Source organism: Salmo salar, chromosome 16, assembly GCF_965601325.2.
Source record: "Salmo salar chromosome 16, fSalSal1, whole genome shotgun sequence".
In the NCBI taxonomy this organism is placed as follows: domain Eukaryota; kingdom Metazoa; phylum Chordata; class Actinopteri; order Salmoniformes; family Salmonidae; genus Salmo; species Salmo salar.
The window spans coordinates 85359858-85380742 of NC_138306.1; the positions used below are offsets into that span (position 1 = coordinate 85359858).

General features: G+C 45.2%; 3 protein-coding genes across 5 annotated transcripts in view; 1 reads left to right on the forward strand and 2 right to left on the reverse strand.

The window, feature by feature from the left end:
- Positions 1-1275: 1275 nt before the first annotated feature.
- Positions 1276-5873, reverse strand: chst10 (carbohydrate sulfotransferase 10). Of its 3 annotated transcripts, none has more exons than XM_082962327.1 (6): positions 5802-5873; positions 5149-5291; positions 4853-4962; positions 4526-4763; positions 4195-4300; positions 1469-3684 (listed from the first exon to the last, which is right to left on the reverse strand). In XM_082962327.1, exons 2-6 carry the CDS (start codon positions 5258-5260, stop codon positions 3126-3128), a joined length of 1125 nt encoding a protein of 374 aa, XP_082818453.1. In that variant the 5' UTR covers positions 5261-5291; positions 5802-5873; the 3' UTR covers positions 1469-3125.
- Positions 5874-8417: 2544 nt separating this feature from the next.
- Positions 8418-11026, reverse strand: LOC106574971 (large ribosomal subunit protein eL31). The gene is made up of 5 exons (XM_082963106.1): positions 10912-11026; positions 10366-10469; positions 9964-10089; positions 8740-8852; positions 8418-8488 (listed from the first exon to the last, which is right to left on the reverse strand). The coding sequence occupies exons 2-5, from the start codon at positions 10467-10469 to the stop codon at positions 8457-8459; spliced, it is 375 nt and encodes a 124-aa protein (XP_082819232.1). The 5' UTR covers positions 10912-11026; the 3' UTR covers positions 8418-8456.
- An 80-nt stretch (positions 11027-11106) lies between these two features.
- LOC106575918 (cilia- and flagella-associated protein 47) overlaps positions 11107-20885 on the forward strand; it is a 102116-nt gene continuing 92337 nt past the window's right edge. The window contains 12 exon segments of the mRNA XM_082962431.1: positions 11107-11347; positions 11576-11730; positions 11880-11995; positions 12151-12289; positions 12418-12643; positions 13514-13686; positions 13788-13930; positions 14143-14431; positions 14616-14691; positions 15597-15792; positions 17116-17362; positions 20164-20316. Of these exon segments, the coding sequence (XP_082818557.1) occupies positions 11204-11347; positions 11576-11730; positions 11880-11995; positions 12151-12289; positions 12418-12643; positions 13514-13686; positions 13788-13930; positions 14143-14431; positions 14616-14691; positions 15597-15792; positions 17116-17362; positions 20164-20316 (2057 nt within the window). The 5' untranslated portion in view covers positions 11107-11203.

The following is a 20885-nucleotide window of genomic DNA, read 5'->3' on the forward strand; positions in this document are numbered from 1 at the left end:
AATACATTTCTCTTGAGGTCACTCAACTTTGGCAATGGCCTACTTTACTAGGACCTCTGGGTTAAACTCAGTCAACACCCTCAGACTGCTGTGCCTTAACAACACTCCAGTCTAGACACTTACCAACAGGACTCTGGCTGGCCTGAACATATTCCCATCAGGAGATGGATTTGACTCTTAAACTATGATGACTCTCTATAGCAGTGTTGAATTCTCTTAATGTATTCTGTTTGCAGGTTGAAAGATTACATGAATTGTGGTGGTAGGTCTAATTAGGGCTGGGCGGTGTACCGTTTTTTTGCGATATACCGGTATTGATGCATGGACCGGTTTGGGTTTTTACTTTACCTTCTATAACGGTATTTGAATGTTTGGTTTGATAAATGTGATACGCAGTGTAACGTCCATTTTTATAGTTCGCTACTTGAGTCATCTCTCCCCATGCAGCTTTCCACACAGACCGAGCCCTGGCTCCAGGTCCGTTCACTCAAGGAGCGCATTTGTTTTTCCTCGACCACGTTTAGTCTGCATGGTCTATGCAACACATGCAACAATGTTGATGACAACGATGCAGTTGTCACTTTGCTTCTTAATGTAAATCCCCTAGCGTTCTATAATTACACTATTAGCTTGTGTTTTACATCTGCCAACCGCTAGTTTGGCTTTTCTTGTTAGCCGCTAATGCTAATCGCTAGCTAATACATGTACTAGTAAGAGCAGCCTAATAATACCAGTGATGGCGTAGACCTAAATCAGCATGTTTGTGCAACAGTATCTTCTAAATCAGAGGTAAACGCAAAGCAAGAATATGTTAGCTACTTCATGTAACTAAAAAATAACATTCAATGTAGCCAAAGATTATAGGGTCCCCTAGGAAACACCTATCAACACTTTAGTTCCTACACTCTCAATAACTCCTCCCTGGGATTTTCATTCGTTGTCATGTCAAACAACACTGTATTTTATAGTGCCCACTATTATATAACTAGAATATACATATTTCCATGATTCCAACAGTTAACCCAAGTGTTATGCTCTAAATGCAAGTCAAATTGCAACATTTGGTTAAAAGTAAGGCCCAGATTGCTTGCCCATATCGTGTAGCCCTACTTGGCAGTGTGGAAATGATCTCAAATGCAGAAATTGATGAAAATTAGTTTTTGGGGGTTTAAGTTGAATTGAACAGTGTAAAACAATCAGAATGGAGAAAGATCCATTTTGAAATCACTTAGTATGTATGTGTTGCCACCCTAGGATCACACACTACTCATAAAGCACATTTAGAGCTTTTATTATGAAAAATCATTTTTAAAAATCATGAAATACTGTGCTATAATATTTTGCCCATATGGCCCAGCCCTAGGTGTAATTTAATGAATTCTGGTGGTAGGTCTACTGCTAGAATGACAATATCAGGTCTACTGCAGGGTTTAACTGTTGTGGTACAGAGAAGAGCGCAGAAGACCAGTTTTATATTTTACATGAAACCTTTATTACTCAGTAACCATCCCCTGTCCAGCTAGCTCTGTCAATACCATGTGACTGACCATACCAAACATTGGTTGATTAAAAAAGGTCAACAGGAAACTGTCACTCACTTCTCTTCATGGACGCCATTGGACGGTGTCGTTTAGAATGAAGAATAAGACAATTCATGGAATTCAATTGTGAAATAACAGTTCTGAGGATGAGAAAATGAAACCATTTTTCCTTCTCCCAGGTACAGTGCCAATGTAGTCTAATGTACTGCCCTTACAGGTGGCAAACTGAGACGGAAGAGGAAGCGAGGCATCCCACTCCCTCACTTTATGGTTTATATACAGTCAAGGAACTAAGTAGACCAGACACAGCTGCTATCGCATTGGTGTCTACGGGACAGCCACCCCTTAATTAGAACGTAAACAGCCTGAGTAAGACATCTTTGTTCATCCACCTTCTTCGACATAAGTATGGGTATAGAAGAGGGTTGGCTGTATGCCTCCAATCCATATTGCCATGATCCCATATTATTATGTGTGTGGGCTGGATTTAACTGCATTAACCCTGAAGGACATCTATATATCTGTCTGTCTGTCTACTGGACGGGAACATGAGGTAAGACCCAGGGACTGTACACCCCATGATATAATACAGGCATAGTATTATCCACTGCAGTAGCGTCAGCCAATCAGCAGGGGTTACGCCACAGTGAACCTTTCCCCCTGTCACCTGAACACAGGCATAGCTGACACTTAGACTTCTCCAACTCAGCGCATGTCAACCCTTTGAGGTAACAGAATCACACCATTTATAAAGGTGCTGAGTGTTGAAGCTAGATGGAGTTGCTCTACTCTGTATGAGCGGTTAGACTGGAGGGAAGAGAGCTGGGGCTCTGATATTGTTAACCGGTTAGTGTTTCACTACCATCTCTATAACCTCGCATTCAAACTGATTCTGCTACGTTTCACTGGTGTGCTCAGCATTCAGTCTGGTTTAACCAGGCTACTGTCTCCCAGACCCACTTCAGTGTTAGTCCATAATGCAGTTACAGCAGCAGACCTGCTTTGTGTGGAAGTAGTGCAGAGGGTGGTACAATTTAGCACAGTATGTAACAGTAATCTCTGGTTTAAATAAAGTAATTATTATAATACAAAAAGCTTTGTTAAATAACATTAAAATGTGGCACTTAATTCATTGGTCGTATGGCGAATATAGCCATTAGCCATGACCATAGTAACTGTCCATCACCTCGGTCCTCATGCTATTCATGGCCACCATGGTGACGGCTACCAGGAAGTAGAGGCATGTAGTACAGTCATCGCCCATGGTGACAGTTGCTAGGCAGAGGCAGGAAGTGTTGCTAAGTCGAGGCAGGAATTACCGTCAGCCTGGTAGAGGAGTGACGATCATCGTACAGCAGATCAGCACGTTATATCAGACCAACCTGTAGTCTCCATCCCTCCCTGGCTTGACCCCAGATGGTGGGGATCACTAGTCTCTACTATGGCTCCAGGCTAGGCGGCTAGCTAGCTACACCCTCCCTACCTCTTCAGTAAACCACACACTGATTAAGATGCATGTTAGATTAGAGAGACATTATATTATTATAATATCATTGCAAAACAGTCTTTCTTTAGTGTCGTCATTCAGTTTAGCAGGAAATCCGGGCTGGGGTAGCCGAAGAGGCTGAAGTCTCCTTGGTACCGGCCGTAAAGCCGCCTGACATCCCGCTTGCTGATGCCTGAGAAGTAGCGCTCCACCTTGGTGCGGTTGTAACGGGTGATCCCTGGGGGGATGGTGGGGTATGATACCAGACGCTCTATCCCGGCAGCTTTCAGGATGTAGGGGGCATCGCGTTCTAGAGTTTCATGGTGCCCCACGACGCTGTACGTGATGTCACAGGGGGCGCAGAGTTCCGCGTACGTCACCCAATGGATAACATGCTCCCCGAACTGGCGGTCCATGCGGCGGCGCCCGGGCTCATCGCCCAGGTAACGGATGAAGTCCTCGAAGCGCAGGCCCGTAGTCGCCTTGTTGTTGTCGTTGTCACGGTGACTCTTGCGGTACTTGCGGATGATGGCGGGAGCGATGTCGTGCTTGTACCAGGGCTCGAAGCGCGGGTTCTTCACAAACTTGTCCTTGAAGGCGGAGATGAGACGCTCGAACGGGTCTCTGACGATGAAGAACTTGAAGTACGTGGCTAACCTGGCGAGATAAAACAAAAAGCACAGTGTGAGTCCCATAGAATCAGAACACCACAATGGATACAGGGCAGGGCCAAACAAGTCAGTAAAGATGTTTAGCAAAACTAGCCGTCCTTCCTTGACGTAAGCACAGCTCTATAACATTTGAGTCATTCAGCAGACGCTCTTATCCAGACCGACTTACAATTAGTGCATTAACCATCTTATTACCATCAGGGGCGGCAGGTAGCCTAGTGGTTAGAGCGTTGGACTAGTTACCGAGAGGTTGCAAGATCTAATCCCTGAGCTGACAAGACAATCTGTGGTTCTGCCGCTGAACAAGGCAGTTAACCCACTGTTCCTAGGCCGTCATTGAAAATATGAATTTGTTCTTAACTGACTTGCCTAGTTAAATAAAGGTTACAAAAAAATGATAATAATTACTTTAACCAATCTAACTAATTCAGATCTGTGATTACTTCAAGGAAGGAAGGTAGGATGCATTTCTGAAGTATTGGAGCAGGGCCTTAACCTTTTAGTGATTTCTTTCTCCGTCAGAGAGGAGAGGCGGGGCAGTCCGTTCTTCTCATGGTCATGAACCAGGTTCTCTGGGATCTCCTCCACAGTGGAGAACTCTCCTGAAGGGCAAAAGGACAGAAGAACACTAGCTTTTTAGTCCTTCACTGGGATCGAGGCTACTACATCACTACAATTTACAGACAGATAAGCTTACATTTTGAGTCAACTTTTGCAAATCATCATCACTCACTCACTCACTGACACTCCGTCACTGTCTTCCTTCCTCTCTCACTCACTCCCTCCCTCCCACACTGACTCTCTCCCTACCGTCCTCTCTCACTCACCATTGAGAACAATGAGGACCTTCTTCCATTGAGTGTTGCCCACTTTGGGGGTCTGGCAGAAGAGGATCTTGTGCTTGTCGCACACAAAGATGCGGTCCAAGACAAACTTGTTGATTGAGGTGTGAGTGAGGTTCCTTAGGGAGTCGTTCTTACACACGGCTGACAGCAGCTCCAGACGCCTCGTCTCCACAGTGTTCCAGTCTGTTGGGTTGGCCATGGAGGAGGGGCCTACTGAGGACTGACACACACACACACACACACACACCCACACTTCAAGTAACTGATGATTCTGTTTCAAGGGCACACACACACAAACAAAACACCTACCAGATCTGATGACTTGGGAGCTCTTCTGTCTGATTTCTGAGCTGGAAGTGATTTGATGGTCTTAACTCCTGGTTGAGTCCAACTCTGCATCTCAGTCTTCTCCCCATAGTCTGAAACGCAAAACACTAAGAGATCACAAGACAATTCCAAGGAGGAGACTAGACATTTACATCTAACAGCATAGCTGTTATGTAACTATAGCTCCAACTCCAGCTGAACAATCACTGAAAGGTATAGATAGCTAGTATTGATGAGAAGAAGAAAAACAAAAATCAGGTTTCAGTCTGATAACTTACCATCCGTGGCTCTGGCGTTAAAATTGATAAACTTGTTGGCAAACACGAGGATGAGCAACACCCAGCCGCAAGCCCCGAGGAGCAGCCAGTGGTGCCGCATCGTTATTTGCATCACCCGTGGGCCATCGAAGTAGCGACGGTACCTACAGCTGAAACAGCTGTTTAGCAATAGCAGCTAGTCTTTCTCGCCAGACTCAGCACTATTTGGACTGAAGGCTAGTTAACGTTAGCTAGTTGTCATAATCTTTGGACTCAGACGGGCGCTCCACCGGCACAGTGAGGAGAGACTAGTTACTTAGCAGGCTACCCAGCTAGCTTAGCATCCATAGGCTACCATTTCAGCAGGCTGTAAAACTACATTACCATTTATGCCAATCACCAACTAACTATAGGCGTGGTCAAAACAACTGTCCCTACTGAAAGCCAGGGCGAGATCAACTTCAGCTAACGTTAGCTTGTTGCTGTTTTCTAGCTAGCCATAATTCTGACCATTCCGAATAGTGTAGCAGGCGAGGCCTGCTCCTGAGTAAGTTTGACTTGATCAGAAAACGATCTGATAGCTAGTGTCCCATTGTACAACCCAAATGTGATGTCTTACCTGCTGTGTAATTGCAACTAATGCAATAGTAACGTTTATTGTGATGTTCGCGTACCTGTCCCGTTATTCTTCATGTTGTTGATGCAATAACACAGACCGATTTCGCCCCCTAGCGTTCAAATGTTTACACCGCACAACAAGACTACCCGAGAACTAGCTATGCAATTGGCCAGTGATATTAAATGCGCCTGTATTTTTTTTTAAAACTCTACACAAAAAGTTGTGCATATGCTCACTGCAAATACAAGATGAGCTTAGCCTATGGGCTGCCATCATACATGGCTTCATATGACACACAAGGCAACACTGATTACTCGCCCCAGTCATATCATGCTGCTGGTCATGTGTGTTTGGACATTCAGATGCCAGTGGGAATAAGTATCAGGGACAGAGGTATCAGTGTTGCACAACATACACATCCATACACACATATCAGGATAAGGCTTACCGTGTGAAATACTTATTTTATTAAATACATACAATTCCTCAGTTACATGGCCAGCATCATGGGTATTATTGGCATTGTTTGCATAAATGACATTGCTGCTGTTGCTCTTGGTCTTCTTGGGGAGCAGCTGGGCTTGGATGTTTAGAAGAACCCCCCCAACAGCTCATCCTTCCTTACAGCCCGTTGGATGTGCCAGGGAGGTTAAATCAAATCAAATTGTATTGGTCGCGTACACATATTTAGCAGATGTTATTGCGGGTGTAGCGAAATGATTGTGTTCTTAGCTCCTAACAGTGTAGTAGTATCTAACAATTCACAACAACACACACACATCTACAAGTAAAAGAATGGAATTAAGAAATATATAAATATTAGGACAAGCAATGTCAGTGGCATTGACTATAATACAGTATATATATATAAAATGAGTAAAACAGTATGTAAACATTATTAAAGTGACCTATGATTCCATGCAGGATTGAGTAACTGGGTGGTAGCCGGCTAGTGACAGTGACTAAGATCAGGGTAGAGTACTGGGTGGTAGCCGGCTAGTGACAGTGACTAAGATCAGGGTAGAGTACTGGGTGGTAGCCGGCTAGTGACGGTGACTAAGATCAGGGTAGAGTACTGGGTGGTAGCCGGCTAGTGACGGTGACTAAGATCAGGGTAGAGTACTGGGTGGTAGCCGGCTAGTGACGGTGACTAAGATCAGGGTAGAGTACTGGGTGGTAGCCGGCTAGTGACGGTGACTAAGATCAGGGTAGAGTACTGGGTGGTAGCCGGCTAGTGACAGTGACTAAGATCAGGGTAGAGTACTGGGTGGTAGCCGGCTAGTGACGGTGACTAAGATCAGGGTAGAGTACTGGGTGGTAGGCGGCTAGTGACGGTGACTAAGATCAGGGTAGAGTACTGGGTGGTAGCCGGCTAGTGACGGTGACTAAGATCAGGGTAGAGTACTGGGTGGTAGCCGGCTAGTGACAGTGACTAAGATCAGGGTAGAGTACTGGGTGGTAGCCGGCTAGTGACAGTGACTAAGATCAGGGTAGAGTACTGGGTGGAGGGCATCTAGTGATGCTGTTTAACAGTCTGATGGCCTTGAGATAGAAGCTGTTTTTCAGTCTCTCGCCTTCTGGATGATAGCGGGGTGAACAGGCAGTGGCTCGGGTGGTTGATGTCCTTGATGATCTTTATGGCCTTCCTGTGACATTGGGTGCTGTAGGTGTCCTGGAGGGCAGACCGCAACACCCTCTGTGGCAGCCAGCTGGAGAAATTGAGTGTAAATTTCATTTTAAAAATCTCCCCATGTTGCATCAGAATAGCCCATATAACTGTTGTGGCAGAGACGAGATGAGGAGTGTCTGAAATTTGCACTCAAAATGCAAAACTCTCCAGCTGGCTATAGGCACTGGGATCAGGATTCAAGAGAATTTGCATTTTTGGAAATGATGGGTAAACCCTCAAGAGACTATATTGGCTAACACAGATGACTGGTCAATAGATAGGGTTTCAATCACATCTAATATTTATTATATATAGTGCTTATCATCACAATGACAATCTCAAAGAACCTAACAAATAAATATATCATGGTTCTGGCAGTTCTTGGACAACGGTCTTCCAGAGGATAAGGCGTTTGAGGAAGTTGAACAAGGCAGTAGCTTGAGTCAATAGAAAAGGAAGGGAGATGTGTGAGGTGTTTGTGCGTTTATAATGTCATGAATACAGTTACATTTAGGCACCCAACCTCATTCAGACATGCAAGTCACAGACCCGCTTCAAGTAGGCCTGTATTCATAACAGTTCATCTACTTGGTAGTGCAGGGATCATCAACTAGATTCAGCCTCAGGACGATTTCTTTGGGGAGTGGGGATGGTTGGGGGGCTGGAACATAATTACAAATCATTTCTAGTGCAAATTGACTGCAAGAAGCCAAAACAGATGTTTGACTAAAGCAATCATTTCAAACCTTGCTTACATTTCTATACGATCACGTATCTCTCTATTATGCATGGGAATACTTGGGAACAGATGTGAAATTAAAATCACTAAGAGCTGACTTCCTGGTGTTTTTACAATCTTATGTTCAACTTTCCACCCAACAAAAATTATATTTTATCTCAGGAAACTGGGGGGGGGGAATAAAACCCGCGGGCCAAATTCAGCACGCGGGCCGCAAGTTGGGGAACCCTGTTGTAGTGTATAATAAAGACATCAGACAAAACTCATTTTATACATTTATTCTACAAGCGTTGAAGACAGATCTAATTCTCATCAACATTGACTGTCTGTAGACCTGTTGACAAAGGAAAGAAAAAAGGTTTTAGCAACAGAGCGTGACAATAATAAACCTCTGTCTTCATCATCCTAGGACAGAAAAGATGATAAAACTAAATCTTTCATATTGGTGTATTTGTTATTAGAAAAATCAAGAACAAAACAGGGATATACAGTAATTGAGACTGTCGTTGACATTTCAGCACAAGTCCGAATAAATTATACTGTAGCAAACCTATGAAGGCACATTTGGTATTGAGTACGCCTCACCTTTGTATGTTGTGACAGGGACATACGTGACAAGTGTGTACAGTTTGTTTGGGGAGTCTTCATCCTCATTGCGCTTCCTGGACAATCGTACCCTCATCCTGTATGGCACATTCCTGTAAATAACATAGGGTGAACCGTTAGTCTCATCCTGTATGGCACGTTCCTGTAACATAACACTGAAGGTGAACGTTAGTCTCATCCTGTATGGCACGTTCCTGTACATAACACAAGTGAACGTTAGTCTCATCCTGTATGGCACGTTCCTGTACGTAACACAAGTGAACATTAGTCTCATCCTGTATGGCACGTTCCTGTACATAACACAAGTGAACATTAGTCTCATCCTGTATGGCACGTTCCTGTACATAACACAAGTGAACATTAGTCTCATCCTGTATGGCACGTTCCTGTACATAACACAAGTGAACATTAGTCGCATCCTGTATGGCACGTTCCTGTACATAACATAAGTGAACATTAGTCTCATCCTGTATGGCACGTTCCTGTACATAACACAAGTGAACATTAGTCTCATCCTGTATGGCACGTTCCTGTACATAACACAAGTGAACATTAGTCTCATCCTGTATGGCACGTTCCTGTACATAACACAAATGAACGTAAGTACTAAGCAGAATGAAAACATGGTTGTGCAACAATATTTGTAGTGCTATTTGTGTCAACAACCATAAGTGGTTGTATGGGCTAATAAAGAGCTGTTACCAAACCAATTCCTCAAGCACCCCCAGGTTTTCCACCTATTTGATATTTCAACATGTATTTGTTCCTGAGGGAGCACACCTGGGCCATGTTCCGTTGCCAAACGTTCTCGAACGTTGCAGATAGAAATTCCATGAACAGAGCCGATGTGATTCCTTATTCTACATGTCAGAGAGGCATGTTTGATCAATATAGCCTATTTCTATCTGAATGTTTCAAAACGTTTAATCCTGCTTAAAGTGCCAGATTCAACTAAAGGGCTTAGTGATTGTTTAACCAACTCAATGTGGTTTGGGAAACACAAGTACAGTAATACCTGATTCATATGATAACAGGGGTGTGTTCACTAGAAACCAAATGGAAGCAAACAGCAGAAACGGGGAGAAACTTATCTGAACTTGTCCAATAGAAACCCCATGTTTACTGTTGCAAAACATTCTGCTACAGTGTGCACTAATGAATACACCCGATGAATCTTAAAACAGGCGTCTCATTAGTCCTTACTTGACGCCTTTGGTCCACACAGCCTTGTTCAGGCGGGTGTCGATGCGTACATCAGGAGTCCCCATCTCCTTCATGGCGAACTTGCGGATCTCCTTGAGAGCGCGAGGAGCTCTCCTCTTGAAGCTCCTGTAGAGAGAAGGAACCTTCTGATCAAGACCAGCCGCAGGGAACTAACAAAAACTAGGCTACATCTTGCGGGACACCTGCCAATTTAGAGGAACAGCAGATTTGTCAACAGCCATGCTCTGTGATGTAAATACTCCCATATGTCACACCAGACCATATCCTCTGGTACTGATGAAAAACGACTTCAGTGGCAAATGACAAGTGTTTTGAGGACGCTGAGCCAACATTGACCCGGCTTCTGTTGGTGAATTTGTCCATTTGCACCACAGTACTTACACTCCATGGATGCGCTTGTGGATGTTGACGGTGTATTCTCTGGTCACCACCTCATTGATGGCTGAACGCCCCTTCTTCTTCTCTCCCTTCTTGGTAGGCGCCATCTGAAAAGATAAACCGGGACGGTTCAAGTTGAGATTGCCCCATACAAAGTAAAACGCCAGACCTGCTAGGCTAACGTTAGCTAGCTAGCCAGGTACACTAACGTCCAAAACAGGAAAACATCCCTGCTCCACCGAAACAAAAATGTCTCATGAAACTGGCTAAATGTAACCATTCATTGGACCGCCTGTCGTTAGCTGGCAAAAGTATATGTTATGTCTGGTAGCTAGCCAGCTAGCATGTTACGGAGCCTGTGGTGTGTACGGTAACTAAAGTTCTAACTGTTTTTGTTAACTAAATGAATGCACAATGCATCCCAAACTCAAACCCGATTGACAATGAGGTACACAACTATGGATTTGGACAATGAAAATATGTGTTTTATGTATAAATACTGCAGGATGGAGTTAGATTTTACGAGGATTATCAATCAGCCAAACTCACTTTGGTGGGGAACTGTTGAAAAGGAAGGACCGGAAAAGTGGATCTTGGTTACCGGAAATAGATCCGGCTGAATGTTGTCCGCAGAAAACAAGTACCTTTTACAATGTTCCTGCGTCTTGTTGCCATGGTAACATGACCGCTACACTGTATCGGTATGTGGTTAGCTTTATACATTGAAACATTACTAGTGCAGAAAAGGAAGCCTATTTCATGGATAACGTAGGACCAAAACCTGAACTGGGATAAGCCGTCGAATTTTGCTATTAGTCTCTCAACTTTTAGCTATAACAATATGGCAACGAATTATGTTAGAATTAATCCCCCGGTTGTTGAGTTTACCGACGTAAAAGCAGGGAAGGTTTACAAGACCACTGTCACGGTGACCAACACTGGAATTACCTCGAAAAGAATGAGACTGCTTGAACCCACATCAAAGGTGAAATCCTTTCTGCAGTGCTGCCTGTCAGCTGTCACTGGGTGTAATACGTTAGTAAAGTTCAGAGCAACTTGTGCTTAGTTTTCATTGCGCTTTTGTCCTATTCTAACTTATAAACTCATTTTGATTGATGCAATACATTATTATACACTTTTGTTACTTCCACCCTTCATACTGCCCTGCCCCTCTCTTCTTTAATTTTATCAACCCGTTGTCCTACCACTCAAGCTGTTCAAATTCAGGGTGACAAACACAGAAACCCCCATTGCTGCTGGATTGTCCCTGAGTGGCACTCTAGAGTTCAGGCCTGAGAAAGATGAGGATGTCTGTGACCGTCTGCTCCTTGTCCTGGAAGACAAAGCCATGGAGATCCCCCTCTTAGCGTAAGTAGAGTCATTTATACACCTGCTATAACATAACTCATTCATGTAATAGCTTTCTCGGGTTCCACCAGACATGTGCCTAGGCATTAGCGGGATAATGCAATCTTCAGGTCTCATCCAAGGTTACTTATATTTGGGCTTTCCTGCAGGTTCTCCCCAGCGTGTTCTCTCACCATGGAATCTCTCGCTGATTTCGGCTCTGTGATGGCAAACAGTCAGGTGGTCAGCAAAGTGGTGGAATTGACCAATCAGGGATCTGCTCCAGGTATTATGCTTTTGCCTCTCCCATTGAACCCACTTCTGTAAACTTGCTTTGATTGATTTTAGTTGACATTTGCAGTAATCTAGTTGATTTTTTTTTAGTATTTTTCTTATTGTTATATTAATTGTTTGCTGTTCATGCCCTTGGCCTTGTTGAAGGAGCTTTTCAGGTGCTGTATGATGGAGACCAGTCCATCAGGCTCTCTCCCAGCAGTGGCGTCCTGCAGCCTGGCACAACCCAGTGGCTGAAGGTGGAACTCTGCACTGACAGACCCACGAGGGTCAGAGAGGAGGCCCAGTAAGGAAACTAGAGACTGTTGAACATCATCTCAAACGCTCCACCTTATTCTGCTTAGTGTTACTTATGGTTCTTTGTTTGTGCATTTTGTGTGTGTTTATTGAGTTCCCTCCTTCCCTTTCTCTCAGGGTGAAGCTGCAGAACAGTAAGGACGTGGTCCTGAAGATCAGGGCTGATGTTTTGGAGCAGAGCCTGGAGCTCCAGGACCTAGAGGGGGAGAGGTTGTCCTGCCTCCGTTTCGGACCCGTCTTCTTTGGGACGTCCCGGGTGGAAAAGGTGGTTCTGGTGAACAATGGACCACAGGCCTGCGACTGGATGGTGGTGCTGCAGGATGATGCTTCAGGGACAGAAGTGGTATGCACACACATGCACCAACGCACACAGAGAGAAAACACAGACACATGTCCCTGGATGGGAGACCAGATGCTGCTGGAAGTGGTGTTGGAGGGCCAGTAGGAGGTACCCTTTCCTCTGGTCTAAAACAATGCCCCAACGCCCCAGGGCAGTGATTGGGGACATTGCCCTCTTTCGGATGGGACGTTAAAAGGGTGTCCTGACTTTCTGTGGTCACTAAAGATCCCATGGCACTTATCGTACAAGTAGGGGTGTTAACCCCGGTGTCCTGGCTAAATTCCAAATCTGGTCTTCATACCATCATGGCCACCTAATCATCCCCAGTTTACAATTGTCTCATTAATTTCCCCCTCCTCTCCCCTGTAACTATTCCTCAGGTCGTTGCTGTAAATGAGAATGTGTTCTCAGTCAATGTACCTGGTAAAATAATGTTAAATACATTTTTTTGACATATTTCACACTGAAGTGCAACTAAACTGTGTTTTTAGATCCCTATCGTTAAGCCTGATACACTTTTGTATTGCTGTGTGTGTGTGTGTCTGTGTGTTTGTGTGTGTGTGTGTGTGTGTCTGTGTGTGTGTGTGTGTCTGTGTGTTTGTGTCTGTCTGTGTGTGTGTCTGTGTGTGTGTGTGTCTGTCTGTGTGTGTCTGTGTCTGTCTGTGTGTGTCTGTTTGTGTGTGTGTGTGTGTCTGTCGTGTGTGTCGTGTGTGTGTGTGTGTGTGTGTGTGTGTGTGTGTGTGTGTGTCTGTGTGTGTGTGTCTGTGTGTTGTGTGTGTGTGTCTGTGTGTGTGTGTGTGTGTGTGTGTGTGTGTGTGTGTGTGTGTGTGTGTGTGTGTGTGTGTGTGTGTGTGTGTGTGTGTGTTTCATCAGGGCTTTGACCTCCAGAGGAGTACAGACACAGCGCTGCTAGACAGGAGTATTCGTAACAGGGCCACCCCCCCTGTGGATCCCTCCACTGTGATCGCCTGTGTGCCCAACGAGGGACGACTGAGACCCTACGACAAAACCACTCTGTGGGTCTGCTTCCGTCCTATCAGCAGAAGGTATACAGCCCTCCTTTGTGTGTGTGTGTGTCTATGTGGGGGTATAAATGTGTATAAAGATATTATAACAGGCAGTATATAATGGTTGTTCTGTTCTTCAGAAGGAGCAGGGAGGAGCAGAAGACCAGTGGGGCCTCAGCAGCAGCCAGTAAACAAGACTACTCACTCTTCCTCAAGTTTCAGACTTTGGGAAGTAAAGATGGCTTCAACCACCAGCAGCACTCCACTGTACTTCCCCACAATGGTACAGCAAGCCTCAATCAGTTCCTTACCAATAGCAGGAACAATATGCTGCAATACAATAATGTATATTACATCGTTAGTAAAAACAACAATTGAAGCCATGAGCCGGTGAGGGATACTGACTGACATGTGTACAACAGCTATAACAGAAAGGGCTGTCTGGGACGCGTCCTGCCCCTGACCCCGCCTCTAAGCCCTGACCTCTACCCCCAGGTTACTGTGTGGAGCTGGCGGTGACTGGCTCAGCCCCCCGTCCCCTGGTGCCCAGCCCCGGCCACAGCTTCAACTTCCAGCAGTGCCTTATGGGAGAGCGTGTGGACATCCTGTGTGTGCTCCACAACCTCTCCCCTCTACTCCCTGTCACCTTCAAGTTCCGAAAGATGGCCAACTTCATCAGTGACCCTCCTAGTGGGACCATCTCCCCAGGGCAAAGCCAGGTAGACAGATGGTCAACTTCATCAGTGACCCTCCTAGTGGGACCATCTCCCCAGGGCAAAGCCAGGTAGACAGATGGTCAACTTCATCAGTGACCCTCCTAGTGGGACCATCTCTCCAGGGCAAAGCCAGGTAGACAGATGGTCAACTTCATCAGTGACCCTCCTAGTGGGACCATCTCCCCAGGGCAAAGCCAGGTAGACAGATGGTTAACTTCATCAGTGACCCTCCTAGTGGGACCATCTCCCCAGGGCAAAGCCAGGTAGACAGATGGTCAACTTCATCAGTGACCCTCCTAGTGGGACCATCTCCCCAGGGCAGAGCCAGGTAGACAGATGGTCAACTTCATCAGTGACCCTCCTAGTGGGACCATCTCCCCAGGGCAAAGCCAGGTAGACAGATGGTCAACTTCATCAGCGACCCTCCTAGTGGGACCATCTCCCCAGGGCAGAGCCAGGTAGACAGAGATGGTCAACTTCATCAGCGACCCTCCTAGTGGGACCATCTCCCCAGGGCAAAGCCAGGTAGACAGATGGTCAACTTCATCAGTGACCCTCCTAGTGGGACCATCTCCCCAGGGCAAAGCCAGGTAGACAGATGGTCAACTTCATCAGCGACCCTCCTAGTGGGACCATCTCCCCAGGGCAAAGCCAGGTAGACAGATGGTCAACTTCATCAGCGACCCTCCTAGTGGGACCATCTCCCCAGGGCAAAGCCAGGTAGACAGATGGTCAACTTCATCAGTGACCCTCCTAGTGGGACCATCTCCCCAGGGCAAAGCCAGGTAGACAGATGGTCAACTTCATCAGTGACCCTCCTAGTGGGACCATCTCCCCAGGGCAAAGCCAGGTAGACAGATGGTCAACTTCATCAGTGACCCTCCTAGTGGGACCATCTCCCCAGGGCAAAGCCAGGTAGACAGATGGTCAACTTCATCAGTGACCCTCCTAGTGGGACCATCTCCCCAGGGCAAAGCCAGGTAGACAACCCTGGTCCAGGCTCAGATGGCTCCTTATTTTGGCCAGAGGAAACTAGTCCACTATACAGAGTGGCTGGGCCCTAAAGTTGGACATTATATAGGAAATAAGGAGCCATTTTGGAGACAACCCCAGTCTCCTCCCAGCATCCTCTCTGACAGAACAGACAGAGAGGATGAACTATCAATAGCCTCGATATCCTCCCTGAGTCTGAAAGAAAGCTGATCAGAATCATTGATCTGTGTTTTTGTCTAGGACATGGTGCTGTCCTTCACCCCCCACCAGATGGGAACGTTCAAGGTGAAACAGGTGCTGGAGGTGCTGGGTCAGGTGGTACACCTGGGGCCCTCCTCCATCAAGCTCCACCTCCGCAGCTTCCACACCGTCACCCTGCACCTGTCAGCCGTTTGCCGGGCGCAGACCGCATGTGCAACACCCAAACTCAACCCTGGTGAGACCCAACACCACCACCTGCACACAGCCGGCACACTGAACCCCTCACAGCCCTGTCCACTGATCTCCTTCCTATACTGTATAGTTCACACTGAACCCCTCACAGCCCTGTCCACTGATCTCCTTCCTATACTGTATAGTTCACACTGAACCCCTCACAGCCCTGTCCACTGATCTCCTTCCTATACTGTATAGTTCACACTGAACCCCTCACAGCCCTGTCCACTGATCTCCTTCCTATACTGTATAGTTCACACTGAACCCCTCACAGCCCTGTCCACTGATCTCCTTCCTATACTGTATAGTTCACACTGAACCCCTCACTGCCCTGTCCACTGATCTCCTTCCTATACTGTATAGTTCACACTGAACCCCTCACTGCCCTGTCCACTGATCTCCTTCCTATACTGTATAGTTCACACTGAACCCCTCACAGCCCTGTCCACTGATCTCCTTCCTATACTGTATAGTTCACACTGAACCCCTCACAGCCCTGTCCACTGATCTCCTTCCTATACTGTATAGTTCACACTGAACCCCTCACTGCCCTGTCCACTGATCTCCTTCCTATACTGTATAGTTCACACTGAACCCCTCACTGCCCTGTCCACTGATCTCCTTCCTATACTGTATAGTTCACACTGAACCCCTCACAGCCCTGTCCACTGATCTCCTTCCTATACTGTATAGTTCACACTGAACCCCTCACTGTCCTGTCCACTGATCTCCTTCCTATACTGTATAGTTCACACTGAACCCCTCACTGCCCTGTCCACTGATCTCCTTCCTATACTGTATAGTTCACACTGAACCCCTCACTGTCCTGTCCACTGATCTCCTTCCTATACTGTATAGTTCACACTGAACCCCTCACTGCCCTGTCCACTGATCTCCTTCCTATACTGTATAGTTCACACTGAACCCCTCACAGCCCTGTCCACTGATCTCCTTCCTATACTGTATAGTTCACACTGAACCCCTCACTGCCCTGTCCACTGATCTCCTTCCTATACTGTATAGTTCACACTGAACCCCTCACTGCCCTGTCCACTGATCTCCTTCCTATACTGTATAGTTCACACTGAACCCCTCACTGCCCTGTCCACTGATCTCCTTCCTATACTGTATAGTTCACACTGAACCCCTCACTGCCCTGTCCACTGATCTCCTTCCTATACTGTATAGTTCACACTGAACCCCTCACAGCCCTGTCCACTGATCTCCTTCCTATACTGTATAGTTCTTCAAAGTATTGTCTGGCATTCTATCTTCAACCTGTTTTTGGACCCACCCATTCATTGTTTTGTCTGTGATGTATCAGGAATCACCCCGGCTGTGACCAATGAGACAGGCCAGTATGCCCGGGTGCCCTCCAGTGAGCTGGGCAGGTGTGTGGGATTGGTGCGGGCAGCTGTCCTCAGCACGGCTAAGACCCGGCTCCACAGCCACGGTCAGAGCCAGAGCCACCGTAGGAACCAGAGTCTAGACGGTAGCCAGCGAGAGCTACTGGCCTTCCCCAACGACAGGGCCTGCAGCATCCGCCCTGCCTCTCCAGACACCACCTACAGGTCATCTGAGTTATACTGGCAGTTATAGAGTATCTGCCATGGCACCCTGTGACCCATTCCAGAGACGTATCAGTACTACTAATAGTAATGATGGAAATAGAATCAGTACTACTAATAGTAATGATGGTAATGGTATCAGTACTACTAATAGTAATGATGGAAATAGTATCAGTACTACTAATGGAAATAGTATCAGTACTACTAATGGAAATAGTATCAGTACTACTAATAGTAATGATGGAAATGGTATCAGTACTACTAATAGTAATGATGGAAATAGTATCAGTACTACTAATAGTAATGATGGAAATAGTATCAGTACTACTAATGGAAATAGTATCAGTACTACTAATGGAAATAGTATCAGTACTACTAATAGTAATGATGGAAATGGTGTCAGTACTACTAATAGTAATGATGGAAATAGTATCAGTACTACTAATAGTAATGATGGAAATAGTATCAGTGCTACTAATAGTATTGATGGTAATAGTATCAGTACTACTAATAGTAATGATGGAAATAGTATCAGTGCTACTAATACTAATGATGGTAATAGTATCAGTACTACTAATAGTAATGATGGAAATGGTATCAGTGCTACTAATAGTAATGATGGTAATAGTATCAGTAGTACTAATAGTAATGATAGAAATAGTATCAGTACTACTAATAGTAATGATGGAAATAGTATCAGTACTACTAATAGTAATGATGGAAATAGTATCCGTGCTACTAATAGTAATGATGGAAATAGTATCAGTACTACTAATAGTAATGATGGAAATAGTATCAGTGCTACTAATAGTAATGATGGAAATAGTATCAGTGCTACTAATAGTAATGATGGTAATAGTATCAGTACTACTAATAGTAATGATGGAAATAGTATCAGTACTACTAATAGTAATGATGGAAATAGTATCAGTACTACTAATAGTAATGATGGAAATAGTATCAGTACTACTAATAGTAATGATGGAAATAGTATCAGTGCTACTAATAGTAATGATGGAAATAGTATCAGTGCAGTCAGGTTTGCAGGGACCTACTGGAACTCCAGATCAGATCAAATCAAATTGTATTGGTCACATACACATGGTTAGCAGATGTTAATGTGAGTGTAGCGAAATGCTTGTGCTTCTAGTTCCAACAGTGCAGTAATATCTAACAATTCCACAACAACTACCTAATACACACAAATCTAAGTAAAGGGATGGACTAAGAATATGTACATATAAATATATGGATGAGCGATGACCGAGTGTCATAGGCAAGATGCAATAGATGGTATAAGATACAGTATATACATATGAGATGAGTAATGCAAGATATGTAAACATTATTAAAGTGGCATTATTAAAGTGACCAGATGTCTGGGCAGTCAGCGCAGTTGGTTTACAATTTGCATCCGTGTTCCTGTAAAGAGCTATGTTCTGTAAAGTCCTATGTAGCCCCTATGTTCTGTAAAGTCCTATGTAGCCCCTATGTTCTCTAAAGACCTATGTAGCCCCTATGTTCTCTAAAGTCCTATGTAGCCCCTATGTTCTGTAAAGTCCTATGTAGCCCCTATGTTCTGTAAAGTCCTATGTAGCCCCTATGTTCTCTAAAGACCTATGTAGCCCCTATGTTCTCTAAAGACCTATGTAGCCCCTATGTTCTCTAAAGTCCTATGTAGCCCCTATGTTCTGTAAAGTCCAATGTAGCCCCTATGTTCTCTAAAGTCCTATGTAGCCCCTATGTTCTCTAAAGTCCTATGTAGCCCCTATGTTCTGTAAAGTCATATGTAGCCCCTATGTTCTGTAAAGTCCTATGTAGCCCCTATGTTCTCTAAAGACCTATGTAGCCCCTATGTTCTCTAAAGTCCTATGTAGCCCCTATGTTCTGTAAAGTCCTATGTAGCCCCTATGTTCTGTAAAGTCCTATGTAGCCCCTATGTTCTCTAAAGACCTATGTAGCCCCTATGTTCTCTAAAGTCCTATGTAGCCCCTATGTTCTGTAAAGTCCAATGTAGCCCCTATGTTCTCTAAAGTCCTATGTAGCCCCTATGTTCTCAAAAGTCCTATGTAGCCCCTATGTTCTGTAAAGTCATATGTAGCCCCTATGTTCTGTAAAGTCCTATGTAGCCCCTATGTTCTCTAAAGACCTATGTAGCCCCTATGTTCTGTAAAGTCCTATGTAGCCCCTATGTTCTCTAAAGACCTATGTAGCCCCTATGTTCTGTAAAGTCCTATGTAGCCCCTATGTTCTGTAAAGACCTATGTAGCCCCTATGTTCTCTAAAGTCCTATGTAGCCCCTATGTTCTGTAAAGTCCTATGTAGCCCCTATGTTCTCTAAAGTCCTATGTAGCCCCTATGTTCTCTAAAGTCCTATGTAGCCCCTATGTTCTGTAAAGACCTATGTAGCCCCTATGTTCTCTAAAGACCTATGTAGCCCCTATGTTCTCTAAAGTCCTATGTAGCCCCTATGTTCTGTAAAGACCTATGTAGCCCCATGTTCTCTAAAGTCCTATGTAGCCCCTATGTTCTGTAAAGTCCTATGTAGCCCCTATGTTCTCTAAAGTCCTATGTAGCCCCTATGTTATCTAAAGTCCTATGTAGCCCCTATGTTCTCTAAAGACCTATGTAGCCCCTATGTTCTGTAAAGTCCTATGTAGCCGCTATGTTCTCTAAAGTCCTATGTAGCCCCTATGTTCTTTAAAGTCCTATGTAGCCCCTATGTTCTGTAAAGTCCTATGTAGCCCCTATGTTCTGCCTATGAACTCTTATGAACTGTTTATATCCTCTCTCCCTCCACCCAGGACCATCTTCACGGGGGTGGAGCGTTACCGCTACGTGGACCCTGACTTTTCCTTCACGGAGGAGGAGAAGCAGCAGAGACAGAGACACAGAGATCACTACCTAGCCTTCATCAGGGGCCTGCGAAAGACACGCTTGCAGAAAACCACTGCGAGGTAGACAGAGTGGGATGTGTGTTCTGTATGTTATAATCTTGGCACCCACAACCAAAGAGCTACCCAGTAAGCAAAACGACACTGAAAAGACTTGACATTACACGCATTTCAGGTGCTGAAAATGCGTCTTCAAATTGTATTTGTCACATGCGCCGAATACAACAGGTGTAGATCTTACAGTGAAATGCTTACTTACAAGCCCTTAACCAACAATGCAGTTTTAAGAAAATACCCCCCCCCCCAAAAAGAGATAAGAATAACAAATAATTAAAGAGCAGCAGTAAATAACAATAGCGGGGCTATATACAAGGGGTAGTGGTACAGAGTCAATGTGTGGGGGCACCCGTGTCGAGGTAACTGAGGTAATATGTACATGTAGGTAGAGTTATTAAAGTGCCTATGCATAGATAATAACAGAGAGTAGCAGCAGCGTAGAAGAAGGAGGGAGGTGATGCAACCCGTCAGGATGCTCTCGATGGTGCAGCTGTAAAACCTTTTGAGAATCTGAGGACCATGCCAAATCTTTTCAGTCTCCTGAGGGGGGAATAGGTTTTGTCGTGCCCTCTTCA

Bases quoted from the DNA above. Each gene is read 5' to 3' on its own strand.
- chst10 (XM_082962327.1), bottom strand. From the start codon at position 5,260: ATGCAAATAACGATGCGGCACCACTGGCTGCTCCTCGGGGCTTGCGGC. The intron at 4,963-5,148 runs GTAAGTTATCAG...TTTGCGTTTCAG, and splicing joins TAACGCCAGAGCCACGGATG to ACTATGGGGAGAAGACTGAG. The intron at 3,685-4,194 runs GTTAAGGCCCTG...TTATCTCGCCAG, and splicing joins GAGAAAGAAATCACTAAAAG to GTTAGCCACGTACTTCAAGT.
- LOC106574971 (XM_082963106.1), bottom strand. From the start codon at position 10,469: ATGGCGCCTACCAAGAAGGGAGAGAAGAAGAAGGGGCGTTCAGCCATC. The intron at 8,853-9,963 runs GTAAGGACTAAT...TGTTATTTACAG, and splicing joins GTGTGGACCAAAGGCGTCAA to GAATGTGCCATACAGGATGA. The intron at 8,489-8,739 runs GTGAGGCGTACT...CTTTGTCAACAG, and splicing joins CCCTGTCACAACATACAAAG to GTCTACAGACAGTCAATGTT.